The 20,168-nt window shown below is 54.1% G+C and overlaps 2 protein-coding genes across 3 annotated transcripts in view; one reads left to right on the forward strand and one right to left on the reverse strand.

Moving 5' to 3' along the window:
• Positions 1 to 13,533, reverse strand: part of Lrrc1 (leucine rich repeat containing 1) — an 83,383-nt gene extending 69,850 nt beyond the window's left edge. Inside the window, exon 1 of one of the 2 annotated variants that reach the window (XM_048347604.1) lies at positions 13,296 to 13,533. In XM_048347604.1, coding sequence (XP_048203561.1) covers positions 13,296 to 13,454 — 159 coding nt within the window. In that variant the 5' untranslated portion in view covers positions 13,455 to 13,533. Of the gene's footprint in view, positions 1 to 11,873; positions 12,379 to 13,295 lie in introns of those variants that run through there. The other variant, XM_048347605.1, reaches the window with a different exon arrangement.
• Positions 13,534 to 14,277: 744 nt separating this feature from the next.
• On the forward strand, positions 14,278 to 16,210 carry LOC125352443 (extensin-like). The gene is made up of 5 exons (XM_048347534.1): positions 14,278 to 14,577; positions 14,619 to 14,974; positions 15,082 to 15,498; positions 15,626 to 15,642; positions 15,702 to 16,210. Exons 1-5 carry the CDS (start codon positions 14,278 to 14,280, stop codon positions 16,208 to 16,210), a joined length of 1,599 nt encoding a protein of 532 aa, XP_048203491.1.
• The last annotated feature ends 3,958 nt before the right edge of the window (positions 16,211 to 20,168 follow it).

A 20,168-nucleotide genomic window follows, 5' to 3' on the forward strand; every position in this document is an offset into this window, starting at 1 on the left:
GAAAAGTGGGCAAATCTAGTCAATATGTTCAATGTACAATGTAAAAACTGAACGATGTGGCTTGAGGCTAGGGATGGGAGGGGAAATGGTACAGAACATGTAGAAGTAGCATGGATCAAGATGTATTGTAATCATAACCTGACTAACAGAACTGTAACCTCCTCATACAATTACTTAATAATAGAAAAATATTCAAGTTAACAGAAAGAGATAACTGTTTGGGGAAAGGAGACGTTTCATTGCCAGTCCCTTAGTAGATACGGAATAAAGAGAAGCAAAATGACTAAGGCTGTGCGGAAAATACAGAAAACAAGTAGCATACGTGTCAAAGCAGGCCACACCCCCCAGTGGCTGGTACCTCCCCACCTCCCTGCCCGCGGGGACTCTCTGTGGCCAATCTCATTTCCATGCAGGAGTATGATATTCCCCAGTGCGAGTCACAACTAGCTCTTAGACTCTGTGTGGGGCTTGAACTCAGGGTCTGGGCACACTGTCTCTGAGCTCTTCAGCTCAAGGCTAGTGCTTTACCATTTTTTTTTTTAATTTGTGCTCTACTATTTTTGAGCCACCTTGCCACTTCTAGTTTTCCGGTGCCTAATTGGAGATAAAGAGTCTCACAGACTTTCCTGCCCAGGCTGGCTTCAAACTGCAATCCTCAGATCTCAGCCTCCTGAGTAGCTAGGATTACAGGCATGAGCCACGGGAGGGCCTTAGAATTATTTCTTAGTCTGCTCCAACCTTCAAATACACTTTCAAAGGAACAAAGATATGCAAACACCAGAGATTGGCAGACATGCAAATAGCTAGAGAATAATTCCCAGGGAGTTTCAATGCTTTGAAATTTTGGTAAAACCAACTAAGCGATTACTTTGAAGAGCAGGATATGCATTTAGTGCCTTCTTATCTGCTAGTTTTCTAAATAGTTCTCTGTGTAATCACAACTGACAATTTCAATCAAATATAAAGTTTTTCTAAATCATTTTTTAAATTTACCTATACATCACTTTGGCCCTATAAACAAATAAATAAAATATAGAGCACAAATGAAGACAGGGTGGGGGGGAGGGAAGAACAGGTAACAAGCAATGGACTCAAGCAGTCCGCTGGATCAGCACCGAGGGGCGAGGGGGCGCGTGGCCTGGAGAGAAGTCCGTGAGGCTCTGAGAGGAGCTGGCAAGTCCTTCACCCCAACTCTAAGTTCCTCTGAGCCACAGGCTTCAGATTACTATCGTAGCCCATTAGCTCCCGCTGAAAAACTAATTAGCTACCTACTACCTTATCTTTAGCACCTCCAGGCCAGATGGGATGACCAAAAGGTAGGAAGACGCTCCCAGCGTCCAGCACCTGCTCCACGGCCCCACCAACTTTGCCTCCTGCCACTCAGCACCTAGGGCGGAGGTGTCCAGACCGCAGTGCCAACCGCAGAGCAGGCAGCAAAGCCCGACCTACACACCTCACGTAGGCGGCCTATACACAGTGTGCAGTTCTCAAGTGTCAGATACGTAAGCATCAGCACAGTTTACACAAAAACTGAGTGTGGTGGGAGCTGGGGGGGGGGGGGGAGAGCTGCCCCTCCCCCCGGGCTGTGCTGCCCTCCACAGGTCCACTGGGTCCTGCCTCCAGGATCCCGGTCTGTCATTCCTGCTGGAGACGCAGAGAGCAACAGCCCCCTGGCTCTGCTGGGCCCCGGTCTCTGGGCAGGCCGCCCCAGAGCCCCAGGAAGTCTGCCACTAACTCCCAGGCCAGGCCTCCTCGATCTGACAGGGAACCATGCCCTTCCTCTGGCACCAGCAGTGCCAGAGAGCCTGGAGCACACTGAGTGCCGTGGAGACAAGGAACCTCAGGGGGATCAATGTCAAGGCTGCCGGCAGACTGGGTCTGCCAGCTTCGCGTACTCCATGGAGTCTGGCACGCCTGGACTTAACCCCTGCCCGGACTTCTCACACCATCACCAAAAAAGCCCTCCCTCCCACTTTAAGGCTGGTAAGAGGCTGGGATGGGGCGGAATGAGCCAGTCTGCACCTGGAATAATGCAGGTAGCTGCTGAAGAGCAGCTCTTGGTACTCTGGGATTCTAACTGGGTTTACTCACCTCCTGAGCTAGGGCGGATTACCTAGTGTGTGGGCCGCACAGACCTTGGGCTCAAAACACTTCCTGCCTCTTGGCCATTTCATTCCTCATTAACACCTCTGCTAACAGGCAGGAGGAGAGGAGCCGTCCTCTGTCAACATGACTAATGATGTGTTATCTTTCTGCCCTGGGACTCGCTGACTCAGGTGGACAGCCAACAAATGTTAACGTGCCCTGAGCTGATCAGTGCCCACACACAGACCCTCCCAGAGGCCTGGGCGCCCAGCAACAAAGGCCTCATTGGTTCTGGAGGGTAAGGAACCTTCACGTGTAGTCCAGCACACCCGGCAGGCTGGGAGAAGGTGTCAGGGTTTACACACCCAAACTACTCCACAGAAAAACAAAACACATTTTCCACGGAACTTTCCATTTAAAAGCACTTCCTGTAATGAAGGCACTGAATTTCCCAGTGTCTGCCACAGAGACACACAGTCACTCCTGACAGCAGACTGGCAGGAAATGAACAGGAGCGATGTGGACCCTGATAAATGTCAGAAGAAAACAGAACCTTGAGGGGCATGGGAGAGGAGATGGGTGAAGCAGAGCGGCAGGGCTCCGTGGAGGAGAGGTCAGCCCATGGGAGAAAGGTGTCCTGCGCAGAACCTACAGCACCTACAAAGGCAGGAGAGGCTGGAGCACTGCCACCAAGGACGGAAACATTATACTGCAGAAGAGTGCGTTAGCATTCTAGCTCTTACAGGGCTCTATTACAAAACCCCTCAGACATTTAGTGATAATAAAATCAAGGGAAAATGTCTACACATACAGGCTTAGGCTTTTCTTAAGAATACTTCCCAACAACCATCACTCTTCCTGAAAACTTTCCCTGAGCAGATAGCTCATGTTGTTGGCAGAAGACACAGGGTTGAGAGAGTGGAATTGTGGCTCAAAATGGTAAAGCTGCTATGCAGGCCCTGACATCAAGCCCCACAACAATGAGATACAATCACCTACCACTCCTGGGTGGGAAAGAGAAGTGTCTGCAAGAGCCAAGCAGGCTTTTGTCTGCCCGTCTGCCTTCCTTCCCTTTCTCCCTCCCTCCATCAACCTCCTGCCTTGCTCTTCGTCTTCATTCCTAGGCCCTGCCTACCTGCCCCCAACCATGGCAGTCTGCCTGTGACTATCTGTGACAATCTTCTGCTAGGAGTGTCACCATTAGAGAAACCATAGCAGGAGAGAAGGCCGAGCCAGGCACAAGGGAGTGAGGCCAGGGGCCAGCACTGTAAGCCACGGACAGGACGCCAACACAGCCCCCGGGGCTTCCTGACTCGAGAAGAACAAATGCCTCCTTCAGTGGAGAATTTTGTTACCTGCACCCTGTGTGGTTCATGCAAGGTTCTTGGTGCTACCCTTGCACCTAACCTGCAAATTAAAACAAAACACTGTGGAATATCTAAATTTTAGAGAACTATATGAAGCACATCTCACAAGCAAATACCCTCTGCGACACTGACCTTGAAAAAAATTGCTCCATACAGATTTTCTTTTCAAACATGAACCCCTAAGGAGGGATGGGAAGGGGGTTGGACGGCAGGGATCTGCTTAGCTTTGCCTGTGTGCCAGGCAGTTTCACAAGTTACAGAAACAGGGCACAAACAAAACTTCCCCCCTCCCTTCTCCTGCCATTTTCGAATGAAGTTGTGAAAATCACGGGATGTGGATTGAGTCAGCCTACAGTACATGCTTGTGTCCTATTAATTTTCATTAGCATCCATTTAGTGTTGAAATATGCATACTTCCAGAAAGCCTGTGATTCTGACCCTTGTGGTCGAGACTAAAACTTGGGTCCTATGCTAACTCCTAGACATCACACTTTGAGAACAGGGACAAAGAGCTCAATGCTACAACATTCTAAGAACTGGGGGTGTTATGTTCTGTGACTCCTGCCGTTTTCCGGAGTGGACGTGCTTTTACTGGAAAATGTGTACAGATTCAGCCATGAGCCACTTCCTGAAGAAGGTGAGAAATCCAGCACCAAAAAAATGAGGAATGGCGGCAGTCCTCTTTGAAGATGAAGCTCGGTGAACTCATTAAGTTTGGTGACCTGGGTCTGAAAATGGTCTCTCAGCTCAGTGCTGTTCCTGAAGGAGGCAGAAACGGCCGGCCACCAGCATCTGTCTCCACTGCCCTGCAAAGAACAGGGTCAACTTCTGGCTCGCTGGGTGGCTGGAGGTGTCCCCTGTCTGCTCAACCTTGAACAGTGAGACAATAATTAGGAGCGCCGGGTCTAGAGCCAGACCACACGTCACTTCAAGCCCTGCTTCACCGCTTGCTTGGTAAAGGTGTGGCCTTGGAGCTCATTCAGCGTCTCCGAGCTCCTCCTCTGTGAGACAAATCCATCTACTCTCATGCTGTAAGGACTAAATGTGATCACAGGGCGGGTTTAGAACCCACAGAGGCACATTACTCAGAAGTAGCCAGGCTCCTTCTCCTGAATTCTAGTTCTCCTAAGTCTTCCACCAAGACTCAGGAGCTTGCCAGCCCCTATCCCGCCCCTACCCTTTCCCAACCCTTCCTAAATCATAAATCACTAAACGGTTCCGCCTTCTGCTGACAGGTAAAAACCAAGCAGCTTCACCACCGCTGTGACTACCATCACCCAGGCCCACGCCACCACGGCTCTTCTGGGAGGCCTTTCCAGAAGAGGTCCATGTCTCCGCAGTCAACAGCAGACCCCCACCGAACACCTCACAGGGGATGAAAACCTTCAAGATGCACACCAGGGGCTCCAAGCCCCAGCAATCTTTCACCAACTCCGTCACCCCCAAGGAACTCCCACTCGGGCCTTTTTCTACCCATCAGTCACCCGGCTCATCCGCAGTCCTTTCTGGAAACCATCAAGATTGTCACACAGCTATGTCACGGAGGTGCGGACCTCACCTCTCTGAGACACCTTGTCAGAAACAGGCACCCCTGCTGCATCACTGGGATGCGCTTCCTTCGCTTTGTAGCTTTCATCACTGTCTAAAATGTGTGCTTGCTTCTCCCGTTACTGCTGCCTACCTTCTCTAGATGAAAGCTCCAGAAGGACAGAGATTCTCCATGCCTTATTGGGTAGGACAATGCGTAACGCACAGCCAGCATGCAAGAATGACGGGGCCAGGGGGAGACAGGGGGTCTGGCAGGATCTAAGAGGCCTACCCCTACTTCCCATTCCTGACACCAACATCCCACTAGAAAGCCCAAATACTGCAGAGGAGCCAAAATAATTGTAGCCTTTGATCCCAACATTGTCCTTGCAAAGCCACCTCAGCCTGCCAGGGACACACAAATATTCTTTCTCTTTCCAGTACCAGGATCCGAACTCAGGACTGCATGCTTGGCTGGCAGTCTACCACCCGAACCATATCTCCAGTCACAGGTCACACTTTTTGCTGACTTTGGAGATGGAGTCTTCGGAACTTTTCTATCCAAGATGGCTTTGAACCACAAGCCTCAGGATCTCTGCTTCTTGAGTAGATAGGATTATAGGTACCCAGCCAGCCTACAGCTATTCTTCATGATCAGATCTCAAACTATGTCTCCCCAAATAGACTCTCTCAAGTATCACGCCACCCTAAACGGAAGTTTCAAGCAATCCCCTCTGAATGCCTGAGTCCATTTTAAAAAAAGACACAGAAAGTCCCAGCCCAAATGCCCATTACTCTTTTAAAAGCTGGGAAAACACAATTGACAGAGGAGGAAAAAATTCCGCATTCAAAAACAGTTGGGTGGTGTGTGTATGTATGGGTTGACCCAAGAAAATCTGCTGATCATTTTTTTCCTTCATGGGTTCTGGGAATCAACAACAACTGACCATAGCGGGGAAGTGTTTGGAACAGCTTCACCTGATTATCAAATCCCTGATTATAATGATTAAGCCTACACTGTGGTTCCTCTGAAACCTCACTGACCATGTTCACAGGCGGGCCTCAGCTCTCCTAAGGTCCTCACAGAATCAGCATCTGAGAAAGCCACTCGGGGATGTGCATCACCAGGACACCCTCCCTTCATCATTCACACAGGCCAAGAAGCGAGGGCTGACCCCTCGCCCAGCGCTGTTCAACTCCACCGAGATGTACTCAGTCCCCAGAAGAGCCAAAAACACCCCGGGGAATGCCATTCCCGAATGCAACGTCTGCTCGGCGCCAGCACCCTACTGTTCGGCAGGAACACAAAGAGGGAGCCGTGCGCAGCATTCACGAACTTGCGGTGATACAGACAAGGGTGATGCCACTGGTATCCCCAGAGACGGAGAGCAGGAGCAGGCAGCTTCCCCGAGGAGTGTGGCCTCCCGTGCTCTGTACAAGGGGACGAGGAACAGTGGGCCAGGAAGAGGAGGATGCGGCGGATGTCAGGCTGGGACCGAGGCCGGGCTGCGTCCTACAGGTAGGGGAAGGCTCGCCACACCTCCTATGTGCCACACTAGTGCAGGCCCTGGGGGGGAGACCACCAGGAGCTACTACAGGGGGAAAAGAGCAGCAAAGGCTTTACAGAGGAGCCCCCTTTTTTGTTTTAATAATAATAAATACCTGGCAATGCAAAAAGAGAAAATACTCCATGACTTTTTCTGAGGGGGGAGGAGTTAAGACAGCCTTGCTATTTAGCCTAACCTGATCTAGAACTCCCAATCCTCCTGCCTTCGCCTCTCAAATGCTGGGATTACAGGCATGCACCACCGTGCCCAGGAAAGAAGAGATTATTTAGCAGTATGAAATCAGTCTCATGTGCTCTACTATTCGAGCTACTCCTCCAGCCTAAGAAGATATTCTTTTAAAAGTTTGTTTTACACGAGGTGATGGATATATTAGCCTTTTTCATCATTCCACAATGAATATCCGCAAAAACAACATACCGCACGCACTTCCAAAACTTCTCATTACTTATCCATTTAAAGTAACTTTTTTGTAAAAATGGTGAAATCCTGCATGAAAATGGACCATCCGTCACCCTGAAGGTCTTTGGGGAGCAGTCTTTTATTGCTGTGTTCTGAATGCGTCCATTAAAATCTACCTGTAGAAATCCTAAAAACATGAACCATTTTGAAGCGAAATAAAACTGTGAACTGCTTGAATCACTTCAAGAGAACCTAATGAAATATCATTTTTCTCAGGCACGTTACTTCCATCATTATGGAAAACAAAGTGACACCCAGGCCAAGGAGAGGCCAGTGGTAGGAAGCGCAGGGGCCTGGGAGGGAGGTGTTGGTTCAGCATAGCTGTCCACACCGAGGAGGGCGGAGCCCACAGGAACGCAGGCCAGGCGCGCCCAGCTGGAGCCCGGAGCCCTCACCAGGGCGAGCGGCTGACTGCTGACTACCTTCCCCAAGAGGTGAGGAGGAGTGTGGAAAGCAAGGTCAGGACGGAGGGCAGACAGGCAGTCCTAGTCCTCTCCTTCCACCCCGGCCCCTGGAAGCCAGCCTACAACACCCTGCGCCTAATTACACGCCACGCCTCCCACCCCCACGCAGACCCAGGCCTTCAGATTCTAGCATGCAAAATGACCAGTTTTCTTCCCACTGAGTCAAATTATTTGGAATATAAAAGCTATAGCCTATGTAAGTAAACTCTTCAAAACTAGGGAGAAAAAGTTAAAGTATTACTTCTTACCTGCAAGAGTCTGAGGTGTTTTTTCACTACACACACACACACACACACACACACACACACACCATTACATCTTCTAAATTACCACTTGCAATAGTAAATTACCATTCCCGTCCACTAAATAACGCCTAAGAGAAAGTTAATGGATGTCCAGAAATTCTTCTGTGCATTTACCAAGGCCTGGCCCTGATCTCACCCTGCGTAATTATCTGATGAAGCTGAGGGCAGATGTTTCTAGTCCCGCACGGGGGGGTGGGGGGGGGGGGGGTGGCGGAGGCGGCGGCAACCTGCAGGGAGCACTGGTCCCCATGAGGGGAGGTGACGAGACCACTGCTCCAGGACATGGCCACCGCACGCCTGACCTCTGTCACCCCCACCAAGGACACGCACGCCACCGCTGACACTCCCCTGTCACGCCAGCCACGTCCCACCCTCAGAATTGAAGCCTCAAGCACCTACTTTATCATAGTGCAGCCATGCAGTCCCCGGGAATGCTGAGCAGCAGGACGTACCCCCACCCACGGGAAGGCCCAGGCGAGGGAGGACTCCCACCCCGGGCCGGGGAGCTGGGACAAGAGACCCAGACGTCGCTCCTGCCACACTGACTCAACCTTTCTCAATTCCAGAGTTTCACCAGACAAATGTGATTTCCCCCAAAGAATGGAAGTACTTTTAAAAAGACCTGCCAGCGATGCGCTTGCTTTCAGGGGAGTCTGAAATAGAAATATTTCCCAGGCGTCCATCCTTCCCGGCGTCGGCAGGGGCAACGCCCAGAGTCACGGCACACAATCGTGGGTCTGTATCACTCAGAAAACTCAGCTCCAGTGTCACTGCAGCGACACTTCTACCAGTTCAATGACCGCACTTATCTACACAGAATCAAGACAAACAGGCTCTTCTTTCCCATGGTGCACCTGGCTCTCTATCTTCCCAGCAAGCCCATGCTTCCAGGCAAAGCTTGCCAGGCTCCCTTAAGGGCCTCCCCGACCTACCCAGGCCGGCTCTCTGGTGGGCAGAAAGGGAGTGCACGCGTGGAGAGGAAACCAAACGCCCCCCCCCCCCACCAAAACCAACTTGGGCCAAATCTCTGAAACAAACTCCTCCAGAAGCTTCTCGACTCCCCATGTCGGGGACCGAACGACTGGGCTGGTGACGGCTATGCCAAGTCACCCCCCAGCGTAGGAGACGTGGTTTGCGTAAAGCACTTCACCCCATGTCTGGAGCTCAGGAAATCTCCACATGCCAGATGTGACAACACATCGCCCGTTCTCTCAATCAAACACCCTCACCTCCACTGACCGGGGGGAACGGCAGCCTCCCGGGCTCCATTCGTCCACCTCCAAGTGCAGGGAGCTGGGAAAAGGTACAGAGCAGGGACGGCACGGGCAACACCTGGACAGCCATGCGTGCCGCTGCGTAGTAATAACAGGACAGCTAAGAAACCAAAGCCGTCACAACTTGAGGAGTGAAGCAGGAACGACAGACAGAAAAACTGTCCCTGGAGTCCCCTTGTCCCTAAGCACTGAGTTATTTTTATTTCTTAATTTTCTATTAAATAATTGACTATTAAAAATCTGATAAAACAAAAATAGAAGAAACAGCAACGCTAATTAAACTAGGTGAACAATCATACAGCCTTGCACACGCGATCCGCCCGCTGCCAGTGCATTCATCGGCGCAATGCCACCCAGGTGCAGACCCTTACGCTGCATTCTTCATGCTTCACCAGGGCCTGGGACCCCTTCCAGCCTCCAGCACTTCTCCCTAACAAAATGCCATGAACTCTTCTGCTCACTGCACTCCCCACTACCATCTGACTGACACCCACTTCTGTAATATGTCCTCGTTAGCTACAGACAACTACAGGAGCACCCCAAGAAACACAGGCAACATAAGATCATGTCGCATTACTCACCTAGAAGGTCACCTCAATGACAGAATTTTTAAACATTATGATTGGAAAGAAGATTAGAAACTTAATTCTGGTTTTAAAAACACCTTATGTACCTATCCAGAAAATCTTTATACTTCAATTTTTTTTAAAAATTACTTTATAATACAGGGTCCTTGCCCAAGTATCAAAAAATGATTTTAGATCTAAGTCTGTGCTGACACTCGAAGCATCTTATACGTGACATCTCCTTAATCCCTGAACAATTCTGTAAAGTGAGTACCTCTCTAACAGTTGTGGAAAAGAGGCTGGAATAGAGCATTCTAGAGATGGAACATAGTCTTGAAACTGTCTGAAGTTAACACGTGGGCACTCGGCCTCTTCAAGGCCGCAAGTTGTAAGGAGCTTTGGCAAAAGACTGCCCGCAATGGCCAGTATGACTCTGATGCAGACAGCCGGGTGGATGTGAGGGAAAAAGAAGGAAAGAAAGATAGCATCTGGAAGGAAAAAAAAAATAACAGATCTTAGTGACAGAACTGACAGAAGAAGGATCAAAGGATCCATGGACGCTGGAGACAGGAAGAATGGCCACCCATCCCTCAGGAACAGAACGGGAAGAGAAGCCAGGTCCAACGACAAGGCCAAAACTGAAACCGGGTTGGATTAAAGCAAAATGGACTTGTACCACATTGGAACAGGTGTCTTCTTCTGAGGGCTAAACTTGAACTCACACACTTGCAGAGCACAAAAACTATTGCAGAGGTGGTCCAAGGTATCCAGCAGATAAGAAATGGAAAACTTCGCAATATAAAACCACGGGGTCTTAAGGACTGTTGCCATTCTCAGTTTCAACCGGCTAAGAAGTCCAACTACAGGAAGGAGAAGGCCAGCTGAGGGCCTGCACAGCCCACTGGGGGTAACAGGAGCTGGAGGGCCCACAAGGTGCCCACAGTGACCAGAGCCCACCTCCCTTGCGGAGCCTGTGTTCTAGATGGGCAAACACAAGGGACAAGTAAGCAAATGCACAGTCAGTCATGAGAAGTGCTCCAGAGAGCAAGGTGTAAGGAAAACAATGGGAGAAGCCGGCATCTGACTACTCCACCCAGCGATCAACGAAAGACCAACAGAGCTCCAAGAGGAGTCGCCAGACACGATGAAGTTCTATTCTTAAAGCAACGAAGACCGAAGCACACTCACTCAAAATACTGTTGTCTACCATGGGAAGCTCTGCGGGGATGTGGCCGAGCTCGCACTAGAGTGCACACACATTTGGAGGTACTGGAGGACGCAGCGGGCTGTGGGAAGAAGATGAACGTCATCCAAAACACTGAGGAGGTACACCAGGCACACCGAGGACCCAGCCTCACAGACACGACAAACGCTTCACCAGACAGGTGACCTTCACCTCTGACGTCGCCTCCAGAAACATCCGACCTGTCTAGAAAAGGGTAGATGCCGGATTGGTGATATGCTTAAGGGCAGAAAGCGGCAGAGAAGGAAGACTTTGATACTCAGCAGATAGGAAACTGTGCACTGGCAGGACGGAGTGGCGGCTGAAGTGACTGGGCCGGCGCTAAGGAGGCGAGTTCTGAAGCTTTCTCTTAAGATGGGCACTCAGGCGGTGGCTACAGAGCTGAGCCACGACAGGATGGGAGCACAGGTCAGCAAAAGGTTGGACAATTAGGTAAGCAACAGTTGCGTCCACCAGTGACGAACCGTGCTGACCTCTCAACCCCCACACATCCCACCTGTCCTGAGGCCATCTGCCTCCCCACAAAGCTGCGTGGATCACAGTCCTTAATTATTTAACCTCCATCTTCCAACAGCTGGCAAATAACAGTAGAAAGCCCTGGGAAAGGCCCGGTTTAAATGACAAAAGGAGGCTAGATCCCTGCTAGGTGTCCAAAGCCATAAAGAAAACAGCTAGGGCCCCATCTCACCGGCATTTGGAACAGGTGAGAGGGGGCAGGCCTTCCAGTGGCGGAGGCAGCACCTGTCAGTCATTACCCAGAAGCTGCTCCCGTGGGGCCACGGGACTTGAGCGGCTTGGCAGGGAGTGGTACCTGGAGACGGGTCGGGGAGAGAACGGAGGCTTGGACGAGCCACAGGAGTGGGTCAGATCTCAGAGGGACAGCAGGGGCTCGGACAAGCCGCAGGAGTGGGTCAGATCTCAGAGGGACAGCAGAAGCTTGAACAAGCCCCAGGACTGGGTCAGATCCCAGAGGACAAGAGAGAGCCCCAGGAAAGACTGTGAATGCAACAAATACCAGTGCTTTCAAGGTGTTTGTTCAGACACACCCAGGCAGCCAGGTCCAAGTCAGTCAGGGAGAAATCCATTGGACACAATTTAAACCTATTAAAGAGCAGCTAGGGCAAAATACCAACAAACAAGTCTGCCTCCTGGCTTTGTAATGTTTACCTACTGCATTTTCACAGTGCCATTAGACGATACTTGCAGATTCTGGGAAGTTCCCATTTATGTTGCGTAGAGATACCTGACACCTCTAAAACCCATCATTTCCTAAGCCAAGCTAAATTCTTCAGCCTTACGGGAAAGCCCACAAAATGTTATACGCAGGACCGAGAACCCAGCCAGTCAAAGGAGAGCTTCCAGTTCCACCAACAGAAAACAAATCTCACAGAGCGCCTGAACCGTTTCCAGATAACCAGCTCCTCGCCCAATCTTTGACAGCTTCACTGTGAAGCCCCCCGAAATGATCACGTTACAGACTCTGTATTTCAACATCTAAAATCATACAACTGAACGCAGTGAGCTTACAAAACTTCACTGGATTTAAAGGCCAGACAAACCCATGTATTAGAATGTGGCTGTAAAATAATAAATACTTGAGGGAACTGTAGAACTTTTTCTGCTTGGGAGTAAACTAGGCCTGGGTGCTTTGCAAAGACCCAAGTGTGCATGTCGGTGATGACGCGTGGAAGCCAGCCAATCCACTGACACTGCCGGGAGAGTGACCAAGGGAATGACGCGCTCGCAATGCGGGGAACACCACCCCTCGGCGGGCCCTGGAGAGCACACCAGGCCAGCTACGGGGCCCGCACACCTGAGCAGGTCCCCGTGACCAAGGCTCGGCGCCGGTGAGCAGGGCTCTCCCACCCCCGCACTCTCCCTGCTGCCCCGCACATCTGGGTTGGGGGCCGCTCCTCCCGCCGCAGCTCCCGCCCCGCGCGCGCCCTCGGGGCCTGGTGGCGGCCCCACACCCCCCCCTCACAGATCACAGGGACGGATCGACACCCACAGACTCGAGGCCCCACCGGGCTGGGCACGAGAGGGGTCCCCGCACCCCCCCGCACCCCCGGGGCACCTGGGGACCAGCCGGCCGGGGTCACCTCGGGTCAGCCTCCGTCCCGGCACAGCCCAGGGCGAGGGGACGGCGCCCGGCTCGCCGCCGCCGCCCGCCGGGGGCCGCACGGGAGGAGGGGGGCGGGCGTGGGGGGGAGGCGGGGCGGGGCGCCCGGCCGGGGTCCGGCGCACACCGGGGGGCGGGGGGGGGGGACGAGGAACAGGTGGAAGCTGGAGAGCGCGGCGGTAGAGGGGGCGGCGGAGGCCGGGGGGAGGCGGAGGTGCTGGTGTGAGGTGGGTGGGCGAGCGGGGCCCCGTCCCCCCCGTCCCCCCCCGTCCCCCCCCGTCCCCCCCGCGGCCCCCGGAGCCCCCGGCCGGCGCTCACCTCCGGCAGCTCGCGCAGCTGGTTGGCGTCCAGCAGCAGCTCCTCCAGGCTGCGCGCGTGCCGGTACACCTCGTCGGGGACGCGCGCCAGCGAGCTGTGGCGCCGGTCGATGGTCTCCACGTGACGGTTGCACCGCCACAGGGGGATGCACTGCAACATCGCCGCCCGCGCCGCCGCCCCGCGCCCGGCGTCCGCCCCGGCCCGCTCGCGCCGGCTCCGCGGCGCCCCACGCCCCGCGCACCCTCGGCCGGGAGCCGGCCGGCCGCGCCCCTCCCACCCGCCGCCGCCGCCGGGCGCGCGGAGCTTCCGACTCCGCCGCCGCCGCCGCCGCCGCCGCCGCCGCCGCGCGCCCCGCGCCCCGCGCATGCGCGCCCTGCCCCCTGGGCGGCTCCGGGCGGGCGGCTCCGCGCCGGGTTTCCCTCAGACCTGCGGACGGCGGGGGCGGGGCCGGGGGCGGGGCCGGGGCGGGGCCGGGGCGGGGCGTGCCCACTCCGGCGCCTCGGGTCCACGCCGCCTTCCCTCACCCCACGACCCCCACGGAGGTCACGCCCACGGTCCCCCACGCCCCCCTCACGGAGACTCCCCCAGGGAGACACCCAGCCCCCCTCGCCGCCCCCTCACTGACCCCCCGCGTCCCCGCGGCGATCCCGCCCTGACCCCCACGACCCCCACGCCCTCCCCGCGGCGACCCCGCCCGCCGTCCCCAGCCCCGCCGCACCTCCCCGAGACCGTACTCGGCGCGCGCGGAGGGGGCGAGGCTGCCGGGGCCCGGCCGGATTGTGACCGCCCCGCCCGTCGGTCCGGGTGACCCGGGGGCTGAGCAGCGGGGCCCGGCCGGATTGTGACCGCCCCGCCCGTCGGTCCGGGGTCTGAGCAGCGGCGGGGCCGGGGGCCGTCGGGGATGGAACCCGATCCCCACCCCGCTCCCCACTCCTCCCGCCCCGCGGCCCGCCGCGATCCTCCAAGAACCGGGACCAGCGTGATGAGGAGGAACGACCTGGGGAGACTCCGCGGGGACACGGGGCCCCCAAACCGAGGTGACGGACACCCCACACGGACACGGGGCCCCCAAACCGAGGTGACGGACACCCCACACGGACACGGGCCCCCAAACCGAGGCGACAGACACCCCACACGGACACGGGGCCCCCAAACCGAGGTGATCCACCCCCCACACGGACACGGGACCCCCAAACTGAGGCGACGGACACCCCACACGGACACGGGGCCCCCAAACCGAGGCGACAGACACCCCACACGGACACGGGGCCCCCAAACCGAGGTGATCCACCCCCCACACGGACATGGGGCCCCCAAACCTAGGCGAGGACACCCCACACGGACACGGGGCCCCCAAACCGAGGCGAGGACACCCCACACGGACACGGGACCCCCAAACCGAGGCGACGGACACCCCACACGGACACGGGGCCCCCAAACCGAGGCGACGGACACCGGACACGGGGCCCCCAAACCGAGGTGACGGACACCCCACACGGACACGGGCCCCCAAACCGAGGTGACGGACACCCCACACGGACACGGCCCCCAAACCGAGGTGACGGACACCCCACACGGACACGGGGCCCCCAAACCGAGGTGACGGACACCCCACACGGACACGGGCCCCCAAACCGAGGTGACAGACACCCCACACGGACACGGGCCCCCAAACCGAGGTGACGGACACCCCACACGGACACGGGGCCCCCAAACCGAGGTGACGGACACCCCACACGGACACAGGACCCCCAAACTGAGGCGCGTACACCCCACACGGACACAGGACCCCCAAACCAAGGCGAGTACACCCCACATGGACACAGGACCCCCAAACCGAGGCGAGTACACCCCACACAGACACAGGACCCCCAAACCGAGGTGACGGACACCCCACACGGACACGGGGCCCCCAAACCGAGGTGACGGACACCCCACACAGACACAGGACCCCCAAACTGAGGCGAGTACACCCCACACGGACACAGGACCCCCAAACCAAGGCGAGTACACCCCACACGGACACAGGACCCCCAAACCGAGGCGAGTACACCCCACACGGACACAGGACCCCCAAACCGAGGCGAGTACACCCCACACGGACACAGGACCCCCAAACCGAGGCGAGTACACCCCACACGGACACAGGACCCCCAAACCGAGGCGAGTACACCCCACACGGACACAGGACCCCCAAACCGAGGTGACGGACACCCCACAGGGAGGGCAGAGGGCCGCAGGGCGGGGCTCTCGCTGGGCCTGAGTCCTGGGCTCCCAGCGCCGCAGCCCCCCCTACTCTCCCCCCACCCCCCTCACCTCCACCCCTGCAGCCCCGGCAGCCGGGCAGGTTGGGACGGGGTGGGCCGCGGCCTCCTCTCCTCCTCTCTGGTCAGGATTCCGGGGCAGGCCTGGCAGGCCGCGCCCTCGCAGCCAGGCCCCAGCCTCCCCTCGCCACGCCCCGGGTGGCCCGCTGGGCCCCGGCCCTCCCCACGCCCTGCCCGGCCCGCTCCCCGGCCCTCCCCACGCCCTGCCCGGCCCGCTCCCCGGCCCTCCCCACGCCCTGCCCGGCCCGCTCCCCGGCCCTCCCCACGCCCTGCCCGGCCCGCTCCCCGGCCCTCACCACGCCCCGGGTGGCCCGCTCCCAGGTGGCCTCCACCCCGCCCTGCCCGGCCCGCTGGGCCCCGGCCCTCACCACACCCTGCCCAGCCCGCTCCCCGGCCCTCCCCACGCCCCGGGTGGCCCGCTCCCCGGCCCTCACCATGCCCCGGGTGGCCCGCTCCCTGGCCCTCACCACGCCCCCGGTGGCCCGCTCCCAGGTGGCCTCCACCCCGCCTGTCTTCTGCGAACGGGTCTTCTGGTCTCACCTGAGCGGGGTCCATGCGCCCAGCCCCCCCCACCCCCAGGCTTCCCAATGACCGTCCTTCCCTCGGTTGGCCTCCCAGCTGGCAGCAGCGCGAAGACAGTGGGAATCGGTCTGTGACACGCGCTCTCCACACGGCCAGTGCCGCCGGCCTCTTCCTCCTCCACCGTCTGTGACACGCGCTCTCCACACGGCCAGCGCTGCCGGCCTCTTCCTCCACGCTGCGAAGTTACAGAATGAGCACTTGAGTCTGCTCTGCTCTTCTCTTGTGTCATGTCTTAACAAATGTGCTAATGAGGAGTCCAGTCGTGAAAAATCATGAATAACGTCTTGCCTTGCTGGAAATGAGCCAAGACTCTGGTTCGTGGGGGGAGGGCTATAAAGAACTCACGATTTTGTGCTGAGTTTTCCCATCTGCCAGTACGAAGGGTGAGCTCTTGGGGCCGTCGTTTATGATGAAAATACCACTGTCGTCAGGCTGTAGAATGAAGGCAGCAGAAAAGGGCAGAGCGGTCCGTAGTGTGCACTAATCCTGGCTCCGTTACTGCCCAAACCAAGGCCTACCTCAGGAGCGCTTGCTTTGAACACATAGATGAACAGCGGGGTCTGCAGGGATGAAACACCTTCCAGTGTGTCAGTGGCAGAGTGCTGACAGTGAAGAGCCCCAGCGAAGCGGGCCCAGGCCTCAGGGCCCCAGCGAAGCGGGCCCAGGCCTCAGGGCCCCAGCGAAGCCGGCCCAGGCCTCAGGGCCCCAGCGAAGCCGGCCCAGGCCTCTGCCTCGACTCCACAGTTCCCTTCTCCAGTACAACAGGCACCTTGGGGCGACGCTTCAAGGGCCATCTCCTCAGGAGGTGGGATGCTCCATTTATATCATGCTTTCAGCATACATTGCACACATCGACTCCCTTCACCAAGCATATTTTTACTCATTTTAATTTAACAGGCACTTTAATCCTTGTTTCCCCTACATTTATAGAAGGTTTAAGACAAATTATATAGATAAGCCTGTTTTTATATCATGTATACTTTTTATGTTTATTTTCGTGATGACTGGTAAAGGAAGCCATTGTTTGAGCCAATAAAGAACCAAATCTAGGACATAAAATTTAGGTAATTCAAGTTTGCTTTGTTTTATATCAAGTTCACGGATTGTAAAAGCTCCTAGTCTACAAATATCTGTGGGTATTAGTTGCTGTTTTCTTTTCTCTCCTTTGATTAACATACATTAATTGTACACGTAAGTCGCTTCGTGATGGCTTGCCTATGCATGAATATATTTTGGTCACATTCACATTCTCTGTTACCTTCCCTTGCACCCTTTTGCCTCTCCCTTCCACATCCCTTTAGCTCTGTTCCCTGTGTCCCCCTCGACTGTTCATCTGAGAAGAAAACACGCAATGCTTGCTTGTCTCTGGACATGCTGATCTCCTTTTTCCCGAAAATGCTTTCCTTGCATCCTTTCCATAACCAAATAAAGCTCCTGTGCATATAAGCCACATTTTATGTCTCCACGCATCTGTCCATGGCTTAAACTTAAGCTGATTCTGTAAGTTGACTGCTGTGAATGATGCAATAATAAACATGGATGTGCAAGCATTTCTTTTCTTTTCTTTCCCAATCCTGGGCCTTGAACTCATTGCCTGAGCACTGTCCCTGGATTCGTTTTTGCTCAAGGCTAGCACTCTAACACTTGAGCCACAGCGCCACTTCTGGCGTTTTCTATATATGTGGTGCTGAGGAATGGAACCCAGGGCTTCATGTATGTGAGGCGAGCACTCCACCACTAAGCCACATTCCCAGCCCCAGGCATTTCTTACAGTAGGCTAACCTTGAATCCCTGGGGACTGTATCTAGAAGCTACATGACTCTGATTTTATAGATGTGGTTCCTACAACGTAAGTTAAGTCTTGGACTTCTTTGTACTTCGGTGCAAAGATCTGTGTCATAATAAGAGAAATAAAAACCAGAAACAAAACTGCTCCAACAGTGTCACTCAAATAATTCAAAGCTCATTACAAATAAAAGTATGATAATCACTGAACTAAAACAAGCCTGGAAAGTTTGGTATTTCTTAAGGTAAAATTTTTGCAAACTTCCCTGGAGACTTTTTAAGTCCAATCCGCTTAAAGTGTTACAAAGTTGCTGGTAAAACTTTTTCCAAGCCCATCTTAAAGATGTGCTGAGGTTGCTGCTCAGTGGTAGAGAACTTGTCTAACGGACCCTGGGTTTGACCCCTAGCACTGAAAAAAAAAAAAAATAGGGAGCTTAAATGGAAACATCAACATCTGGTCTCATTATAAACCTGTCATTGGGAGACGTGTCATCAATTGATAATAAAGCAATACTGCAGCTAGGCCCCACTTTAAAGAAGATAAAGCAGCCATCCACTAAATTTCCGTGGGAATGTGATTCCTGCTCTCCTAGGATTTACTGCAAGGTGTACATGGATAATTATCTTAATACAACTGCAGCTGAGTTTCACTTACCAGGAAGTTAAGTTGCATTCAGTTTCACAGTTACATACCTAATGCGCCCCAGTCACCTCCGTAGTCATCTTGAATATAACATGTTGCTTGAGAATAACTGAGCCCAAACACCTGCCAGCTTCTAAGACTATCAGAATGCAAACCCCTTACCAAACCATTTTCATTTTCTAAGACAAACAGTGCAACAAGAATTGGGGAAAATTATGAATGATGTTCACAACTTGGTAAAATACACATGGGATATCAGGAAAGATCATTTGAACTCGTTCAGGTTTGTAAATGTCTTAAATACAAAAAGTAAAACTTTACTTTTATAAGTAAAAACAAACCAGCCCTCTTACAGAATATAAAGTACGATTATTAAATTTTAAAATCCACTGCAATAAGAATTCTGTGAATTTCAGTGCTTGTTTTTCAACCCCATATTCACGGATTCACCGCCTCGGTCGGTCTCCGCCTAGAGCAGATGGCTGTGCGAATCCGGGTAACACTGGCGGGACCGTCCTGCCTCAGTGCGCCCCACTGCAAGCACTTCTCAACCAACGCCCATGACAGGAAGTCCACCCGAAGAACATTATCCCGTCAGGGAGTCTCTGATGTCATCATCAGTCCCTCTGCTCCTTCCCTTCTTTTTAAGTCTGGCTCGTCCTTTCTAACGTCCTTGAAAATAAAAAATGCAAAGCAGAATATCTGAAGGGTTAGCAGTTACAGAATTCATGACGATGGAAGAAAATGGGATGTCACACCTTCATAGTTAAATGTGCATTTCTAATTCCCAAGCAGACAGTATTTTATAGAAGTCCAGGTCTTGTATTTATACAATAAATATTTAATGTTCACAATATGTACTCAAGGTTTATGTATTCTTAATTTTAAACCTCAATGGATACAAATATCCAATGTGGCTAATTTCCCGTCCTCTTGGGAGGCTAATGCAACAAGGCAACGCCATAACCACAGCAGCCAGAAGGAGAGGGGGAAGGAGTCAAGATGGGCCACAGGGGCCACTGCTCCCCCAGCCCCTGGGGATGACTTTGCTTCACCATGACTACCTGCTCTTTAGTGCTCCCTGACAAGGAAGCCAGAACAGTGTGTGTGTGTGTGTGTGTGTGTGTGTGTGTGTGAGAGAGAGAGAGAGAGAGAGAGAGAGAGAGAGAAAGGGGGGGTTGGGGAGGGAGAGTCTATAGAACAGACCAAAGAGAAGGAAGTGGTTCATGTACAATGTACCAGGGAGACAACCAAAGAAACAAACCAAAAAGAAAAGCATTGCCACGCACCACCTGGCAGTGGGAAGGCAGACATGGTGTGCGACCTCAAAAGTCCACGCAGATGTCACTGCTGTCATCCCTGCTGTTATTTGTGTGCTTAATGGACTGAGTTGAGTAGCTCTGCCACAGACCATCATCCAGCTTATCAACACCAGTGTGCCCAAGGTGTCAGTCTATTCTATGAAGGAGAACGCTTCTGTCACAGTATTAAGATGGATCACAGTGCCAGGATAGTTCCATACAGCTACCTAACAGACAC

The sequence above is a fragment of the Perognathus longimembris genome, chromosome 6 (assembly GCF_023159225.1).
Source record: "Perognathus longimembris pacificus isolate PPM17 chromosome 6, ASM2315922v1, whole genome shotgun sequence".
NCBI lineage: Eukaryota > Metazoa > Chordata > Mammalia > Rodentia > Heteromyidae > Perognathus > Perognathus longimembris.

Excerpts from the sequence above, each read along its gene's own strand:
- LOC125352443 (XM_048347534.1), top strand. The coding sequence starts at position 14,278 with ATGAGGAGGAACGACCTGGGGAGACTCCGCGGGGACACGGGGCCCCCA. Across the intron at positions 14,578-14,618 it reads CACGGGGCCCCCAAACCGAG|GCGAGGACACCCCACACGGA; the intron begins GTGATCCACCCC and ends CCCCAAACCTAG. Across the intron at positions 14,975-15,081 it reads ACACGGGCCCCCAAACCGAG|GACCCCCAAACCAAGGCGAG; the intron begins GTGACGGACACC and ends ACACGGACACAG.